The sequence below is a fragment of the Pyrgilauda ruficollis genome, unplaced genomic scaffold, assembly GCF_017590135.1.
Source record: "Pyrgilauda ruficollis isolate IOZ18807 unplaced genomic scaffold, ASM1759013v1 scaffold6, whole genome shotgun sequence".
NCBI lineage: Eukaryota > Metazoa > Chordata > Aves > Passeriformes > Passeridae > Pyrgilauda > Pyrgilauda ruficollis.
Window position 1 is genome coordinate 18,374,680 of NW_024527710.1, and position 18,359 is coordinate 18,393,038.

General features: G+C 46.3%; 2 protein-coding genes across 10 annotated transcripts in view; one reads left to right on the forward strand and one right to left on the reverse strand.

The window, feature by feature from the left end:
• Positions 1–11,133, forward strand: part of MIER1 (MIER1 transcriptional regulator) — a 36,694-nt gene extending 25,561 nt beyond the window's left edge. For 8 of the 9 annotated variants that reach the window (XM_041483021.1, XM_041483024.1, XM_041483018.1 and 5 more), the window contains 5 exons: positions 379–460; positions 3,542–3,636; positions 4,204–4,331; positions 6,904–7,040; positions 8,132–11,133. In XM_041483021.1, the coding sequence (XP_041338955.1) occupies positions 379–460; positions 3,542–3,636; positions 4,204–4,331; positions 6,904–7,040; positions 8,132–8,457 (768 nt within the window). In that variant the 3' untranslated portion in view covers positions 8,458–11,133. The remainder of the gene's footprint in view (positions 1–378; positions 461–3,541; positions 3,637–4,203; positions 4,332–6,903; positions 7,041–8,131) is intronic. The other variant, XM_041483019.1, reaches the window with a different exon arrangement.
• A 315-nt stretch (positions 11,134–11,448) lies between these two features.
• On the reverse strand, positions 11,449–17,988 carry SLC35D1 (solute carrier family 35 member D1; the record flags this gene model as incomplete). The annotated part of the gene is made up of 7 exons (XM_041483217.1): positions 11,449–13,601; positions 14,186–14,268; positions 14,433–14,511; positions 14,855–14,922; positions 16,955–17,047; positions 17,514–17,616; positions 17,891–17,988. Coding segments are annotated over 7 exons (633 nt in total), but the record flags the coding sequence as incomplete, so codon positions are not given.
• Positions 17,989–18,359: the final 371 nt, after the last annotated feature.

Sequence of the window (18,359 nt, forward strand, 5' to 3'; positions counted from 1 at the left end):
TATATATATATATAAATCTGTATGGATTACTTCTCTCAGGTACAGAATTTTTCAATGATGAAATTCTCTTTGAATGCCCACTTAATTTTTTTCTTTATACCCAAAAAAACCCCACACATTTGGATGAAAAAGCTTCAAAAAAGCCCTCCATCAATTTTACAGATGTGTGTAGTGGATGAAAAAGTTGCAGTGCCCTGCTTGGGTATTTTCTTGGTTCTGTAAATAGAGATTTGGAAATGCAAACACAGTAAATACATCTTAAATTACACTGCGTTGGTTCCAAGGGTTTATTTTTGATCTGGAGAGGCATCAGGGATTTTCTGGGCGTGCTGCTCTGGGTGGCTCTGGAGTGGTGAGTGTGCATTTTCCTCTCTGCAGGCCCTGTACGAGCTGGTGAAGTGCAATTTTGACCCCGAGGAGTCCTTACGGAGGCTGAGGTTTAACGTCAGAGCGGCGCGAGGTGAGGTGCCCCGCGCAGCGCCGCGCTCCTGCTTCCCGTTTCCTTTCCTGTCAGCTCTGAGCCTGCCTTGAGCTCCAGTCCTCCTTGTTCCCTGGGACAGAGGCATGAGCTCGTGTGGAAATTCCCTTCCTGGCCGGATTTGATACAAATATTGGGACCGGCAGCAATTTCAAATTGAAAACGGCTTCTAAACAGCTCAGCTGGGCATTTTTAGGTATTTTATTGTGCTCTTCTAGACCTGCCGGTCATCAAAGTGAATGCAGCAAGCATGAGACATGAAGTAATTCTAAATAAAGGAGCAAATCAACCTTTTCTTGTGCAAAAATAACATTAAAAACCCTGCTACATAAAATGAATTCATGTTAAATAACAGAGAAAATTAATTTTTTTACAGAATGTAGCGTTAAAAACCCTGCTACATAAAATGAATTCATGTTAAATAAAGGAGAAAATTAATTTTTTTTTTACAGAGTGTAGCATTAAAAACTCTGATATGTAAAATGAAATAATCCTAAATAAAGGAGCAAATAAATTTTACAAAGTATAACATTACAAACGCTGCTACGTAAAATGAAATAATTCTAAATAAAGGAGAAAATTAACCTTTTATTTTACAAAGTATAAGGTTAAAAACCCTGATACGTAAAATGAAACAATCCTAAATAAAGGAGCAAATAAACCCTTTATTTTACAAAGTATAACATTACAAACCCTGATACATAACATGAGTTAATTCTAAATAAAGGAGCAAATTAATTTTTTATTTTAAAGAGTGTAGCTAAATCCACTGGTACATAAAATGAAATAAGTCTCAATAAATGAGTAAATTAGCTTTTATTTTACAAAATATAATATTTAAAACCGTGATACATAAAATTAATTAATTCTAAATAAAGGAGCAAATTAATTTTTTATTTTAAAGAGTGTAGCTAAATCCACTGGTACATAAAATGAAATAATCCTAAATAAATGAGCAAATTAACCTTTGATTTTACAAATATAATATTTAAAACTCTCATACATAAAATGAATTAATTCTAAATAAAGGAGCAAATAAATTTTTATTTTACAGAGTGTAGCGTTTAAAACTCTGATACATAAACTAATTTTAAATAAAGGAGAAAATAATTTTTTTTATTTTACAGAGTGTAGCATTTAAAACCCTGGTACATAAAATGAATTAATTCTAAATAAAGGAGCAAATTATTTTTTTTTAAAGAGTGTAGCATTAAAACCCTGATACATAAACTAATTTTAAATAAAGGAGAAAATTATTTTTTTATTTTACAGAGTATAGCATTTAAAACCCTAATACATAAAATTAAATAATCCTAAATAAATGAGCAAATTAACCTCCGATTTTACAAAATATAACATAAAACACCTTGATACATAAAATGAAAGAACCCTACGTAAAGGAGCAAATTTATTTTATACATAAAATGAATTCATTCCAAATACAGAGTGTAGCATTTAAAACCCTAATACATAAAATTAAATAACCCTAAATAAAGGAGCAAATTAACTTTTGTTTCACAAAATATAATATTTAAAACTGATACATAAAATGAATTCATTCTAAATAAAGGAGCAAATTAACCTCCGATTTTACAAAGTATAACACAAAAAACCCTTAAAACCCTGGTACATAAAATGAATTAATTCTAAATAAAGGAGCAAATTATTTTTTTTTAAAGAGTGTAGCATTAAAACCCTGATACATAAACTAATTTTAAATAAAGGAGAAAATTAATTTTTTATTTTAGGGAGTGTAGCATTAAAACCCTCATACATAAAATTAAATAACCCTAAATAAAGGAGCAAATTAACCTCCGATTTTACAAAGTATAACACAAAAAACCCTGATACATAAAATAAACTAATTTTAAATAAAGGAGAAAATTATTTTTTTATTTTACAGAGTATAGCATTTAAACCCCTAATACATAAAATTAAATAACCCTAAATAAAGGAGCAAATTAACCTCCGATTTTACAAAGTATAACACAAAAAACCCTGATACATAAAATAAACTAATTTTAAATAAAGGAGAAAATTAATTTTTTATTTTAGGGAGTGTAGCATTAAAACCCTCATACATAAAATTAAATAACCCTAAATAAAGGAGCAAATTAACCTCCGATTTTACAAAGTATAACACAAAAAACCCTGATACATAAAATAAACTAATTTTAAATAAAGGAGAAAATTATTTTTTTGTTTTACAGAGTGTAGCATTTAAAACCCTAATACATAAAATTAAATAATCCTAAATAAAGGAGCAAATTAACCTCTGATTTTACAAAATATAACACAAAAAACCCCGATACATAAATTGAAAGAATCCTCCGTAAAGGAGCAAGTTTGATTTGATACAAAAATGAATTCATTCTAAATACAGGAGCAAATTAATTTTTTGTTTTACAGAGTATAGCATTTAAAACCCTAATACATAAAACTAAATAACCCTAAATAAAGGAGCAAATGAACCTCCGATTTTACAAAATATAACATAAAACACCCTGATATATAAATTGAAAGAACCCTCCGTAAAGGAGCAAGTTTGATTTGACACAGAAGTGAACGAATTCTCGCTGAAGGCCGAACTGAAGCTCTGCTGTCACACACGTTCCATGGAGGTGCTGTGGCAGCCCCCGCCGTGCTGGAGGTGACCCTGCACTCAGGCACAGCTCAGCTGCTCCTTGTCCCACACCCCGATCTGTTGGTGCTCTTCCAAACCTCTCCCGAGCTCCCTGGGCTCATCCCAGGCCAGGAAGGATCCAATAAATGATGTTATTTTGCTCTCCCACTATTTGATGTACTGCTGTAGGATCAGTGAGGCCAGATCAGATTTTATTTATTTATAGAGTCCCTACAAACCAGGCTCCTCCCAGTTCCCAGTCTGGTCTTTCAAAGGGAGAATTCCCATTTTTATACCAAAAAGTGAAATTCCTGGGCTGGTTTCTGTGGAATCAGCAGCTGGAGAAAGGACCCAGATCTTTTCTGTCACTTCAGTTGCCTTTTGGTGGCTTTTTTAATTAACTACTTTCTATATTGCTTTTATTTTTGATTTTCCTGTAGAAGAATTGTCTGTTTGGACAGAAGAGGAATGCAGGAACTTTGAACAAGGGCTGAAAGTCTATGGCAAGGATTTCCACGTGATTCAGGCAAATAAGGTAAACTTTTAGTGAAATTCTCACTTTTTGCATTTTAAAACAAAGTCATTATTAATAATTTTTGTCCTTCATAAAGAAATGGACAAAATTATTTCATTTTTGCTGTCGAATCACAGAATCCTGGAATGGTTTGGGTTGGAAGGGACTTTAAAGATCCCATGGACAGGGACACTTCCACTACCCCAGCTTGCTGCAACCTGGCCTTGGACCCTTCCAGGGATGGATCCAAGCAGGAATTTCTTCCTACTCATTTTTTTCCCAATATTTACATCCAAACTGGTTTCTCAAAGCCCAGAATTTGTAAGTGGAAGTGCAGAAATCCTGCAAAAATCCCGTGGGAAGAGGATTTTCTGCCCACCCTTGGAATTTTCCCTCCTTCCCTAAGATCTCCAGTATTTTTCCAAACACCTTTAACTTCCCTCTCAATTTTGAAATTTTACCCCAAGAATTTCCCCTCTTCCAAGCAGCTTTGCCTTGGAATTTCACACTTTTTGCTAGAAATGCTGGATTTTTTTTTGGACCAGAAATGCCTTGAGGTTGACCCAGGCTTGCTTGGCTGTGCTCCAGGTGCGGACCCGCTCCGTGGGGGAGTGTGTGGCTTTTTACTACATGTGGAAAAAGTCGGAACGTTACGATTTCTTCGCTCAGCAGACCCGGTTTGGCAAGAAAAAATACAACCTGCACCCTGGGGTCACGTAAGATGTGCCTGATTTCATCATTTTGGGGTTCAGTCTTTGTTTTATCCTGCTCTCAGGAGAAAATTCAGGGATTCAGAGCCTAATTTGCAGCAGGAAAACAGCCAAAGTGGAAGAAAAAAAGTTATAAGTGTGTCTAAATAATGTGTAAAATACATTTATTTGGAGTAAGGCCAACACTTTGCACTGAGGAACAGTTTGAGTCTGAGTTTTGTTAGGATTTGGTTGGCTTACTTTTTAAATGTTATTAGGTTTTTTATTAAAAAATGCCTTGTTTTAATTAAATATATTTTCTACAAAAGCATGAATCCCAAGTTCCAGGTGGAATTTGTGGTGCATTGTTTGTCCATCATTCTGGCCAGCACAACACCAAATCCCAGGGGATTTTGGGCTCTCCAAAGCTCCTTTTCCCATTCCCATCCTCGCTGAGGAAAGAGGGAATGTGTGAGCAGAGCTGCACTCCCAGCTTGTTCTGCTGCCCTTCATTCCAAAGCTCTGATCTGCCTGTCCCACTCTTTCCACTGCCTCCTGCCAAGCTTTTTTACTATTATTTTCATTCCTCATTTCTTCCTGGCTCCTCTCTTGATCCTTCTTTGGAATATTATTGTTTCTCCAAACATATCAGGGCTCTGGGACACCCAGAGTTGCCATCAGGGGCTTTGTGGGTGTTGCAGAGAGTTTCTTACCTGGCAGGGGCTGCCTGGCTCCCCCTTTCCTTCCATCTCTTGGTGGGTTTTTCCCCCCCAGTTTTCCATTTTCCCCCCCCATTTTCCATTGTTCCATATTTTCCCTCCTGTTTTCAATTTCTCCCCTTATTATCCATTTCCCCTGTTTTTCATTTCCCCCCTCTTTTCCATTTCTCCCTGTTTTCCATTTCCCCCTATTTTCCATTTTTCCCAAAATGAGACATTTTTGGGTCTCTTCCTGCTGTTGGGTGTCATTAAGGACTGGACTTGTCTGCTCTTGAATGATTTTGCAGATAAATTCAGGGAATTCAGGGTGGAATTCCAGGATAATTACGTGTCAGGAGAAGTTTCTGGAGTTACTCCAGCCCTCCCACCACATCCAAGGGTTTCATCCACCAGTTCCCTTTGTTTCCATCTTCATTCCTGCCCTAAACTGGAGTTCTGGAATAAATGGCACAGATGGGAATGTCTTGAACTCTTGGAGTTTTTCACTTGGTTTTATCTTGACCCCTTTGGGAGTTTTTGCACAAATGGGATTTATTTTTACTGGAATGGTTTGGTATTGGTGGCTCAGCAAATTCCAAGGGTTTAGTGCCTGGAGGGATCACCTTGGAAGCACAGGGCAGACATAAAGGATTTGGAATCATGGAATGGTTTGGGTTGGGAGGGCAGGGATGGGGGACAGAGGACACTGCCAGGCTGCTCCAAACGCATCCAGCCCGGCCTTGGGCCCTGCTGGGATCCAGGGGCAGCCACAGCTGCTCTGGGAGTCCCATCCCAGGGAGGAATTCCTTCCCAGAATCCCATCCACCCCTGCCCTCTGCCCGGGGAAAGCCTTTCCACACCTGCAGTGTGTGCAGAGCATCTCCAGCTGGGTGTGTCTGTCTGTCCCGCAGGGATTCCATGGATGTGTCCCAGCTCTGTGTGTCTGTCTGTCTGTCCCGCAGGGATTCCATGGATCCTGTCCCAGCTCGCTCTGTCTGTCTGTCTGTCCCCCAGGGATTCCATGGATGTGTCCCAGCTCCGTGTGTCTGTCTGTCTGTCCCGCAGGGATTCCATGGATGTGTCCCAGCTCTGTGTCTGTCTGTCTGTCCCACAGGGATTTCATGGATCCTGTCCCAGCTCTGTGTATGTGTCCTGCAGGGATTACATGGATTCCATGGATCTTGTTCCCAGCTCTGTCTGTCTGTCCTTCAGGGATGCCATGGATGTGTCCCAGCTCTGTTTCTGTCTGTCCCGCAGGGATTTCATGGATCCTGTCCCAGCTCTGGGTCTGTCTGTCCCGCAGGGATTTCATGGATCCTGTCCCAGCTCTGGGTCTGTCTGTCCCGCAGGGATTTCATGGATCCTGTCCCAGCTCTGGGTCTGTCTGTCCCGCAGGGATTTCATGGATCCTGTCCCAGCTCTGGGTCTGTCTGTCCCGCAGGGATTTCATGGATCCTGTCCCAGCTCTGGGTCTGTCTGTCCCGCAGGGATTTCATGGATCCTGTCCCAGCTCTGGGTCTGTCTGTCCCGCAGGGATTTCATGGATCCTGTCCCAGCTCTGGGTCTGTCTGTCCCGCAGGGATTTCATGGATCCTGTCCCAGCTCTGGGTCTGTCTGTCCCGCAGGGATTTCATGGATCCTGTCCCAGCTCTGGGTCTGTCTGTCCCGCAGGGATTTCATGGATCCTGTCCCAGCTCTGGGTCTGTCTGTCCCGCAGGGATTTCATGGATCCTGTCCCAGCTCTGGGTCTGTCTGTCCCGCAGGGATTTCATGGATCCTGTCCCAGCTCTGGGTCTGTCTGTCCCGCAGGGATTTCATGGATCCTGTCCCAGCTCTGGGTCTGTCTGTCCCGCAGGGATTTCATGGATCCTGTCCCAGCTCTGGGTCTGTCTGTCCCGCAGGGATTACATGGACCGCCTCCTGGACGAGAGCGAGAGCGCCGCCTCCAGCCGGGCCCCGTCGCCGCCGCCCACGGCGTCCAACAGCAGCACCAGCCAGTCCGAGAGGGACGAGTGCCCGTCCAGCAGCGCCCAGAACGGTGAGAGGGCCTGGCTGCCCCTGGCACACCGTGCCCAGCCCTGCCCTGGCAGGGACACCTCCCTCCATCCCAGGCTGCTCCAAGCCAGCCTCGGGCACTGCAGGGATGGAGCAGCCACAGCTTCTCTGGGAATTCCATCCCAGCCCCTCCCCACCCTCACAGGCTGCTCCTGTTCCTCTCTCCCCATATCCCATCTGTCCCTGACCTTTTACCAGTGTAATGCCATTCCCTGTGTCCTGTCCCTCCATGCCTTGTCCCAAGTCACTCTCCTGGAGCCCCTTTATGCCCTGGAAATGGCTCTGAGCTCTCCCAAAGCCTCCTCTTCTCCAGGTGAGCACCCCCGGAGACAAACAGCCTATTTCAAGTTAAAACTGCTTTGTAAAAACTCCTCCATGTTTGCATTTAGGCAGGGGCCTTGTCTGGAAGATAAATCCCCCCTGGAATTTCCAGTTAACTGAGATTTGTGAGTTCCTGTGTGCCCTGTGCCATGCAGAGGTGGAATTCCAGTGCTGTGGGGAGTCCTGAGCAGGGCACTGAGCTGGGAGCTGGGGAGCTCCTGCTGCTCCTCAGGAGCTGTTCCTGAGGGCTGGGAAGGGCAGAGGAGCCAGGAAGGAAAGCCAGGCTGAGGGAGGAGCTGGGGACTCACTCAGAGCCTGGAAATCCCCTGGAAGCTGCACAGAGTGCCCAGTGAGGAGAGCTCACCTGCAGCCCCTGCATCCTGGGATTCCAGGACATTCTCTCTCCTCTTAAACACTTCCATGAACTCCCTGTGCCTTTTGTGTGCACATCAATCACACGGTGAGGAGAAGGAGAAAAACACTGGATTTTTAATGCATTTTGAGTCCAAATTCTCCTTTCCTGACCCAGCCCAGGTGAGGAGAGCTCACCTGCAGCCCCTGGATGCAGGGATTCCAGGACATTCTCTGTTCCTCTTAAGCACTCCCATAGGTTCTGACAGTTGTATGCACAGCAATCACACGGTGAGGAGAAGGAGAAAAATGATGAATTTGAGCCCAAACTCTGCTTTCCTGGGCAGCCCAGGCTGTTGTGTTGCTGCTGAGCCTTGCTGATGGGGTTTCTCTCCAACCCAGGTGTGTCTGCCAACGGCCCAGGGGAGGTGCCAGGGAAGGAGGAGGCAAAGCTGGAGGGGCTGCACGCCAATGGACCTTGCAGTGGGAAGAAAACCCCTCACTCAGAGCTGGACACAAACGGCTACGAACCCGAAAACCTCTCCAGTGACCCCAAACTTGCTCACTCAGCCTCAAGGAATGAGCCTGAGCTGGAAGAAAAGAGTGAGAGACCTCTGAAAAGAAGAAGAATTAACAGCAGTGGGAAGGAGAGCCCGGGTGCTTCAGAGTTCTTCCAGGAAACCAACTCCCATGGGAAGCTGGAGGAGCTGGAAACTTTGGATGACTGAGTGCTGGGAGCTGATTTTATTCCTTGGAGTAAATTCTGGGTGTCTAAAATTTTCAGGGTTGATGGGTTACCTTCCAAAGTCCAGTTCCATAAACAATCTGAGATGGTTTTTTTTTGTTTCCTGAGACCTTCTAGTCGGCTCTAAAGATCCGATATTTTGTTTTCTTCAGTGCTGAAAAGCAGCAGGAGAATATTGAATTTCTCAGAGCTGGCAGCTGCAGTTCTGGGATAAAAGGCTCGTAAATATTTAAGGAACAAAGCAGTGAGTTGCTGCAAAAATATTCCCAGCCTGATACATTAAAGAATGTGTTAATACGGCATTTAATGTACAAAACAACATTTAATCAGTGCACAAGTGAACAAAGCATTTGGGGCTTTGCAGGAAGTTAAAATAAAACAGGAAAAGCCAAGACAGAGCAGGCACAGAGACTTCCACTCCTGCTGGAGAGAGGAAAATGTCATCCCATCATTAAGGAACCCTCATGAATCCTGAAAGTTATGAGCACAACTATTTTTATATATAGAAGTTTTAAAAGGTAAATAAATAAACCAGGTCAGGTTTGTCTATGTAAAATTGTTGACATCAATGATGTCTTTCCATATTCTTTATCTGGGCTAAAGAAATACATTCTGTATTTTTCCAGATTTCTTTGTAGCCTTTGAAAGATTTTTACAGTACTTATGTCTTGATTGAACTGTCCTTTCTTAAAACAAAAGCTTGTATAATTTTCTTACCTTGTACAGTTGGTAAACTTTTATGAGAGAGTTGATACCCTGAGTCTAATGTCAGCTTCCTTTTATTTTGCTGAAGTCTTTTCTAAAAAAAAAAACCCAACAAAAAAAAAACCCAAACCAAACCAAACCAAACCAAACCAAACCAAACCAATGGAGTTAAAAATTAATCACCAACGTGTTAATTTCCTTCCCAGAAACTGGTAAATAATTAACATAAGAATGGTTAGGAGGCATTTGATTTTGGAAATGTGGTTTTTTTCTTGTTTTGTGGCAAATAATGATGTTTCAATTTCTGTTAAGCATGCTGCTTGCATTGCACACATTTCCTTGCTTTCTTTCTCCCTTTGTTTGGAACTCAGAGAAATCTCACAGCAGCCAAATTCTCGAGTTTCCTGAACCTTCTTCAGGTTCAGCTGCTCCATCACGCCCTGTTTGTTTCCAGGCCGTGCCCTGCCAGGTTTCAGGGAGCACAGCAGGGGCTGCAGCGAGGCTGGACTGCTGGAAATGCAGCTGCAATTCCTGAGCAGCTCAGCGTGGCTGCAGTGGGAGCACCTGATGATCTCAAAGGTCCTTTCCAACCTAGAAAATCTTGGCATTCAGTGTTGGTGCACAGGGACACGCTCACCTGGAGAAGGGAGAGCAGGAATTTCCGGTTGAGCTGGGGAGAACTAATTCCAGTGTGAAAACCAAAAATTCCTCATGAATAAATGGGAACAGGGTGATGCTCACCCTGCCAGCAGCAGCACTGAGAAGTTGGGCTGTAGGATTTACATCCAGCAGTCAGGAACGTTTGAAATCCCAACTCACTTTGGTTTTGTTTGGTTGTTTTCTTCAGCCCAGCTGCACTTCTGCTCTGTCAAAATCCGGGATCATTGTTCAATTGTACCACTGCTAACCCCGTGTCCTCCTCCTCCTCCTCCTCCTCCTCACAGGTGTGCTGTTCATCCTTCACTGGTTATTTTCTCTGCAGGGTTATGCTCTTTATGGTTCCAGTTGAACTGAATGGTTTGAAATGGATGTTTCAACCCAAACCCCACTGCTGAGGGCTCGGGCTGATTTGGTTTCTTCTCCACTGAACTTCCCTTGGACTTTGTGATCAGGAATGAGCCAAGCCTCGGGATGAGGAGGGGCTGTGGATGCAGGAACCCTGGGGAATGATCAGCTCTGCCTGCCAGCCCTGCTCCTGGAGAGCCTCTGGGTGAGGTTCATTAATTAAGGCCTGTGTTAATTAAGGAATGCAGTGATTCATGCCTGAGGCAGAGGTTGCTGTTAACTCTCCCCTCTGGTTATGAGCAGAACATCAAAGCCGGTTCCACACAAGCAGAATCCTATTTTCAGTTTTATTTTGATGCTCTTCGTTTTCGGTTGCAAGTTGGAAATACTTCCCAAAAATCCATAGGAAAGTTTCCAAATGAATTGTCTCAGGCTCGTGTGTGAAATCCAGCACTGTGTATATTTTCAGGAATGTTGCTTTGTTTTTTATCTTTCCTTATTTTTATGTTTTTTTGGTGATACTTAGAAGAGACCTGACATTCCATAATCCACTATGTAATGCTCAGCTAGACTTTAAGAATATTTAATTCTAATTTACCTTTTGTTTATGCTGGTGTTTTATACAATACTTTGTTCATGTTTCAAACTGCAGCCACTGTAACTCGATAAGTCATTGCACTACTAAAGCTATTGAAAATCCTGGAAATCTGCTAACTTTGCTTTCATTTTCCAAGCCTTCTGTACAGTTGGGAATCCAGTCCAACAGGAAATCCTTGGGCTTCCCAAAGGGTTCAATGTGCTATAAATTCCCCTCCACACACACAAACCCTACAGAATAGTTGGATACATTTTTTCCACACAGTATTTTGCACTGTCAGTAATTCCCTCCTCTTACTCCCCTTCCCCGTCTGCAATTCTGGAAAAGCTTATTAAAATATTTTTAAACTTACTGTCTGCATCCAAAATTCCTGACTTTCTTTGCTCCAGAGGGGTGGAATATTTCAGAGGATGGGAGAGCAGTGACTCTTGTTACTCTGCACTGAAACCCATGGGAACAAAACCCATTTTTCTGGATCAACTTCCAGCTGTTCCCTTCATTCCCCATAATGTTTCCCAAATCCCTCCTCGAGGAATATTCAGAGCTGAATCCCCCCCTCACCCTGCTGGGACTGGGGGCTGTGAGGAGCCCCCTCAATCCCTGATTTATCCACCCCAGCATTCCCATCCTCCCCAGGCAGGGAAGAGAGGGAAGAGGCAGCACAGCTTTGGTTCATTGGTTTATTGGAAGCAAATACAAAAATACAGAGGCACATAAATCCTTTCTGCTCTCATTCCTCACATCCACAGCCTGCCATACATTCAGGTTTTCATCACTAAAATGCTCATTTTGTAAATAGATTCTCTATAGAAAACATTATTTATTTTTTTTTTTAGTCAATTAATAGCATAGAAAATACTGTTAGAGGAATTCTTGGCTTTCCCAGTGTTTAGGATCCAGCAGGATCCCAGCGTGGACAAAATAAGCTTTAAAAATCCTTCTCTGTTAGGACTGCAAATCTAACCAGTAGATTCAAACAGAAAATCATAAAAACCCCTCTGGCAGAATCACCCTCCTGGCTGTGACCTCGGCACGGCGGAGTCGGAGCACCCGGGGGACAAAAAAGGGATTTGGGAATTGGGAACTGGGATTTGGGACTTGGGAATGCTGCAGCAAGGGGCAGGAGCTGGGGGGAGGAACCCCAGCAGCACCTGGGCACTGGGAACCAGGAGAGAACAAAACCAGGAGAGAACAAGGACCAGGACAGGGACCAGCAACCCCATCTGGGCTGGGACTGGGGAGCTTCTGCACTCCAGGAAGGGTTTGTGACCCTCCCTTCCCTGGACAAAGCCGAGGTTTTACTGGAATTTTGGGAGACAAAATAATCAGGGATTTCTTTTTCACTGTGCTCAGAGGGGGAATGTGCTGAGGGACTACTCCAGGACACTCCAACTGCCCTGCAGTGACCACAAAATCCCACAAAAAAAAGGGGGAATTGTGGCTCTGGAATTGCTGGCTCACTCCACACCTTCCCCAGCACACCAGGCTGGAGCTGCACCCTCACAGAAAATCTTCTCATCCAAAAACTTCCAGTAAATTCCAACAAATTCAGCTTTGCCCAACAGCAGTTCAGTCTAAGCAAATATCTCCTAAAAAAACCCCACTGTCAGTGTCTAGAGAAGCTGTTAGGGTACAAAAATCTCTAAATACATTGTTTTACTAAGAGTTTTTTAACCAAGCTTAAAAACAATTCTTTTAAAACCGAAAGACAACCCAAGGAGACCTGGAAAGAGGTGCTGGGTAAGAGAACCTTTAAAAATCTCTGAACACTGCCCAGTGTTCAACAATTCCTTTCTTTCAGTGGGTCACAAACCCAGGGTGATTCATTCCATGGCAAACAAGAATTATGGGCGCCCCTGTAGTTGCCAAAAAAAGAAGATTTAAGTCCTTGTGCCTCTTCCAGGGGTGGGAGCTGCAGCCTTTGCAGATTCCCTGGATGTGCTGTGCCAGGTGGGACAACCTTGGCTCTCCTGTGATCCCAGCAGCTTCTCCCTGCTGATCTTCCCAGTAAGGCAGCAGCTTTCCCAAAGCCAAGGCTGGATCCAAGGGAGGCTGCAGAGCTCAGCAGGGCAGGAAAACCCTTCCTGCTGGGAATGTCACCGAGCCTCGGAAAGACAGAGGTGGATGCAGGGCTCTGATAGACCCACGAGGGCAAACCCAGCTCGGAAAGTGGGTTAATGGACCAAACAAACGGAAAATCAACAGAAAACAGCTAAAAATTAAGTCCAGAGAGCAGTGAACATTCATCCAGCAGGTCTGGGCCCAGCCCGGGAGCAGCTCGCAGGGAACGGCGGCTCCCTGGGCATTCCCGGAGCATTCCCGCGTTCCAGAGGGCACGGAGCCAGCCCCAGCCTCCCTCCCCGCCGGGATCAGCGATCCAGGGATCCCGGGGAGCAGATCCAGCCAGGGACACCCCTGGCACACCCCGGCACAGAACTGCCAGCCCTGCCCTGCCCGTGCCCGTCTCCGCTGCCAACTCCCGGCTTGATTAGAAACCCGTTAATTCCTCCCGATCAGGCTTAATTAGGCTCATCATCCTCCCCCTCCCCGCGCAGGCTGGGTGGATCTTCCCAAGGATTTGTGAAGGCAGCAATCTCAGCTGTGCAAATCAAGAGCATCCCCGGCAGGCGCCCCGGGGCCCTTCCCGGTTCTGCCCGCATCAGGCAAGCAGAAGAGGTCGGCTCCCAAAAAACCAACAGCCTCTCCCCGCTCACACCGAGCTCTTCCCTTTGATATCCATCTTGCTGCCAGCATCCGACTCCTTGCTCATCTGCTCCTCGGTGAAGGTGATGTAGGAGTACACCAGGCTCCCAGCAATACTGCAAGAGATTTGGGGAGCACGTGGGGAGCCCTGGGTCAACCACACGCCCAGGAAAAGGCAGAGCCTGGCACAAGGACCCATCTCCAGGAGAATTGCCAGCTTTCCTCCTAAACACAGGTGTTTGGTTTCGTTCCAGATGTGTCCCACCCCCAAAGGGATCCTGCTGAAGGACAGGAGACTCCCACAGCCCAGCCCAGAAAGGAGACCCTTCCAAAAGCTGAACAATAAGAAATAATCCCCAAAGTCTTGAAATTGAAATAATTCCCTCAAAAAATAACAATGAAAATGAAATAATCCCCAAAATTCTTCTTTTGCTGCCTTAGTTCCATGACTCTGCTTGGTAACTCAGGGATAACTCCATTTTCCTGCTACAATACCCCTGTGGATTCTCCTGGCTTTAAAACAAACCAAATCTGGGAACATCCCACAAAACCCAAGCACAAGCACAACAAGACCAAGTACAAAAACCCAAATCCATGTGGGTTTTTTTGTGAGGGAAAAAAAAATCCATTAAATCTGTCAAATCGTCTCAGTTCCACCCCAGTTTCCACTTACAAATCACAAATAAACCTCTGCTCTTACCTGATATTTAGACCAATGAAGTTCATCCATGTAAAAATATAATCTCCTCCAAAAAACATCCCAATATAGGTTATTAAAATATTCTGCAAAGGAACAAGATGGGAGGAACAAACAGCCTGAGAGAAGGGAATTGTATGGAAAAGGGAATGTATGGAAAAGGGAATGCAGGGGGTGGAACATGAGGGGTTAATGCAATTCCCAAGGGATAACTGAGGGGCTTTTTTTGGGAGCAGGGAATGCCACTCACCTTAATGCAGCCAACTATTGTAGTTGTAAGAGCAGAGTTGTACTGAGTGCAAAGAACTGTGGAATACATCAAAATAAACCTATGGAAAAGAGCCAACATCAGGGACAACACCTTGGGAACCACCCCATCCCACCAGCCTGGCCCTGGGAGGGGTCCCTCCCTTCAGGGAATGAGCTGAGCCTAAGGTCCCTCCCAGCCCAAAGCACTCCAGGATTCCAGGATCCATTCCCATCCTTTTTTCCCACTTTTTCAGCTAAGCCTGCACTGGAGGAGGGTGGGAGATACCCCCACCCAGCAGAGCTCTCAGGAATGGCATCCCTAGCAGGACTGGGGATTTATGATGGATTTTAAATACCACCAGGGCACCACGCTCCCCAGTTTCTGGGGTGGAGGAGCCTCCCCTGCTCCAGCCCGGTCCTTACCCCATCACACAGGAGAGCGAGAACTGCACGAGGAAGAACGTGTCTGCCCAGCCCTGGTACTCCAGCGCCTGCAGGAACAGCAGCTCAGAGCCTTGGCACGCACACAATTCCCAGCCAGGCAAGGAACAACCCCCCAGCACCGGCTGTCACCTCACAGCGGGAAAAACCAACCCGGTTCCAAGCCTGGGATGACATCCCAAGGCTGGGGATCCCCACTGGCAGCACCTCCAGCCTCAGCACCCCGCTCATTCCTCCTGGAAAAGGCAGTGCCACAAGCCCTCATTCCCTGTCTTTCTCAGGAGAGGCATCTCCCACCTGGCTGCTCCCCAGAACTGGATCATTTTGGGATTGACTCCCTGCAAACCACAACTCTCATCCCAAGGGAGCTGTGACCTGGAGATGCTGCTCAGAGTGGCTGGAGGCAGCCTGGATTTCAGGGAAGGGCTTTTCCCTGGGCTTTGGGGAGCATCTGGAGGGCTGGATCCAGTGCCACAGAGAGTCCAGAGGGGCCACCAAGATCCTGCAGGGACTGGAGCATCCCTGAGGAGAGCTCCCAGGAGCCAGGCTCTGCCAGAGGCACCCAGGGACAGGATCCCAGGGCCAGGGGCACACAGGGACACACAGGGAGGTGCCTCTGGATGTCTGCAGGCACCTGGAGAGGGGCAAAGGCTGCCCAGGGAAAGTCTCCATCCTTGGAGACACCCAGAACCCAGGTGGAATCTCACCTGCTCCAGAGGCACCCAGGGCAGGAGCTGCTCCCCTTGCCCCCTCCCAGCTGGGCAGGGAATGCCAGAGCAGCCAGGGCTCCTGCCAGGCAGCTGGGAATGCCCTTCCCCCTGGGACACGGAATTCCTGCAGCTCCTCCAGCCCAGGAATTCTGCCCAGAGCAGGATGGGTTACCTGGGGAGCCTCAGAGGAACCACAGGAACTGCCAGAGCCACAGGACAGGAGAGCCCCCCCAGATCCCCCAGGGGTTTTCCTGGAGCTGCCAAGGCGGAGTTTCCTGGCAGCAGCCCCGGCACACAGCACATCTTTGTGCAGCCCAGAAAGGAGTTTATTCAGGGGAAAAGCAAATTAAAAAAAGCCAGTTCTCTCTCCGGGCTGAACAGAGGCTGCTCACAGCAACGTTTTCCTGCCCAGGCCCAGCTCCTGCTCCTAAATGAGCACTTTTTATCCCAAATCCAGCCCCGGGAGCTGCTGGGCTGAGCCACCCTCACCCCCTGCTGCCATCCCTGCTGAGCCCAGCTCTTATCCCCAGGCCTTAGGCTGCTAACGAGGACAAAGCCACCGGGCTGGGGGACACAGGGGCTGGCAGGGCCCCCCAGGGCCACCCCCAGAGTGGGCAACACCTCCAGCCTTTGGAGGAGAGGATTTATCTGAACTCCCTGCACATGGAGGAGATTTCCAAAAAACAGGCAGGAAAAAGGAATTTGTGGCTCAGCTGCACATCAGTGAATGCAACAACAAAAAAACCAATAAATAATAATAATAATAACATTATTAACTATAATATTAATAGTAAGATTAATAATAACATTAATACTATTAGTACAATTAGCAATATTAGTAACAATAATAATTAATAATTTCATGTATACAGGACCACAGGTAAATAATTATAATCACAGTAATAATAAAGAATAATTGCATTAATACAGAACCATAGATTATGATGATTATGATTATTATAATCATGACATCATCATAACTATTATAATCACTATATTTTATTTATTTATTAGCATTATTAATATTATTATCATCTCCAAGATGACAGGCACCACAAGCAAAGTGAGCCCACACAGCAGCTCCACAAAACCGCCCCAGCGAGAGGGGAAGGACAGACAAAGAAGTTTGAAGAAAACTCATTGATTCTAAAATTACTCAGCTTCTTTAAATAATATTTGGGTTTCCTTCTTGCTCTCCACTTCCCCATTCCTCAGGCATTACAGAAATGCCCGAATGGAGCAACTCTGTGGGTTCAAGTCCAACGTAAAAGTTGTGGCTCCCTTCTGGTTTTGGGGCACCCCCTCCCCCAAAACGTGGGACAGCGTGCCACCACCCCAGGGATCTGGGATGGATTTGGGATGTGTGTCCTACCTTGTGTGCATCTCCAGTGACGTAGGCAATGGCCAGGGTGGGCAGGATCATGAACAGTGCATTGTAGTAGAGCAGGCCGTACTTGCCCAGCTCCTGCAAGGGGAAACAGCCAGGGCTGCACTGGGAACAGGAATCCTGCAGCTGAATCCAGCTGGGATTCCTCCAGACAGAGGAGCTGCAGGGTGGGAATTCTGGTGTCTCATGGAATTCTGGTTTGGGTTGGGAGGAACCCTAAAGCTCATCCAGTCCCGTGGGCAGGACCTTCACTGCCCCAGGCTGCTCCAGGCACTGCAGGGATCCAGGGGCAGCCACAGCTGCTCTGGGAATTCCAGCCCAGCCCCTGCCCACCCTGCCAGGGAACAATTCCTGCCCAACATCCCATCCATCCCTGCCCTCTGGAAGCCATTCCCTGCGTCCTGTCCCTCCATGCCTTGTCCCCAAGTCCCTGTCCAGCTCTGGGCAGATTTTGGGAATGGGATGGCTGAGCCTCCCCCCTCTGCCCTCACAGAAACCGAGCCCAAAATCCCAACATCCCAAAGGAAGGCAAAGCCCATCCCACCTTGGAATCCAGCTTCTGTTTCACGTAGGCACCGTTTGCAGCTGTTAAGGCGTCGTTAATGAGGATAAAAATGTATCCCTCCAGGTCGAATGCCAAGTCAGCACTGGAAGGGGAAAATCAGGCGTTAAAGCTCTGGCTGTGCAGGGACAGTGCTTGGAAAGGTCCTTCCACCTTCTGTGCAGCCAGCAAGCTGTCAGGAAAAGTTAATCGTGGGAGGAGGGGGTGGGATTTGGGTCAGGAAAACATTCTTTCCTACCAGAGAGCACATCTGGCAGGGGGGAAAGTCAGAGTTTAATCCCTCTGTTCTTGGGACACACCAGGGAACTGCAGTGCCCCTGGCACGGACCCTCTGGGATTTGGGAATGGGGACAGCTCACCTGGCAGCCACAAATGCACCAAAGATCATGGCAAATACTGTCATCTGAATGCTCCAGGAAAACTTCTTCCTGGAAAACAGAGGCAGCAGGACAGGGCATCAGCCACTGCTCTGCCCTCGGGAGCACTCTGAGCAGGGAGGAGCTTTTCCTGCTGAGTAAAGGGGGAAAACCCCAACCCAACCCCAACCCCAACCCAACCGACAGTGAGCATTTTAGACAATTATTAGTGAGCATTTTAGACAATTATCTCTGTGAGATAATTGTCTAAAGAAGATAAAGAACTCATCCCGGAGGAGCTGGGAGCTGTGCCTGGGGCAGGGCAGGAAGGGCTCAGCTGGGCACGGAGCAGCTCCAGCCCCGGGCACTGCGGGAGGGCTTTGGGCTCCCTGCAGGAGCTGGGGCTGGCACAGCTCCCTGCGCCTCCCGAAGTGGAGCCAGAGCACACATCCCTCTCTCCCAGCTCCACATC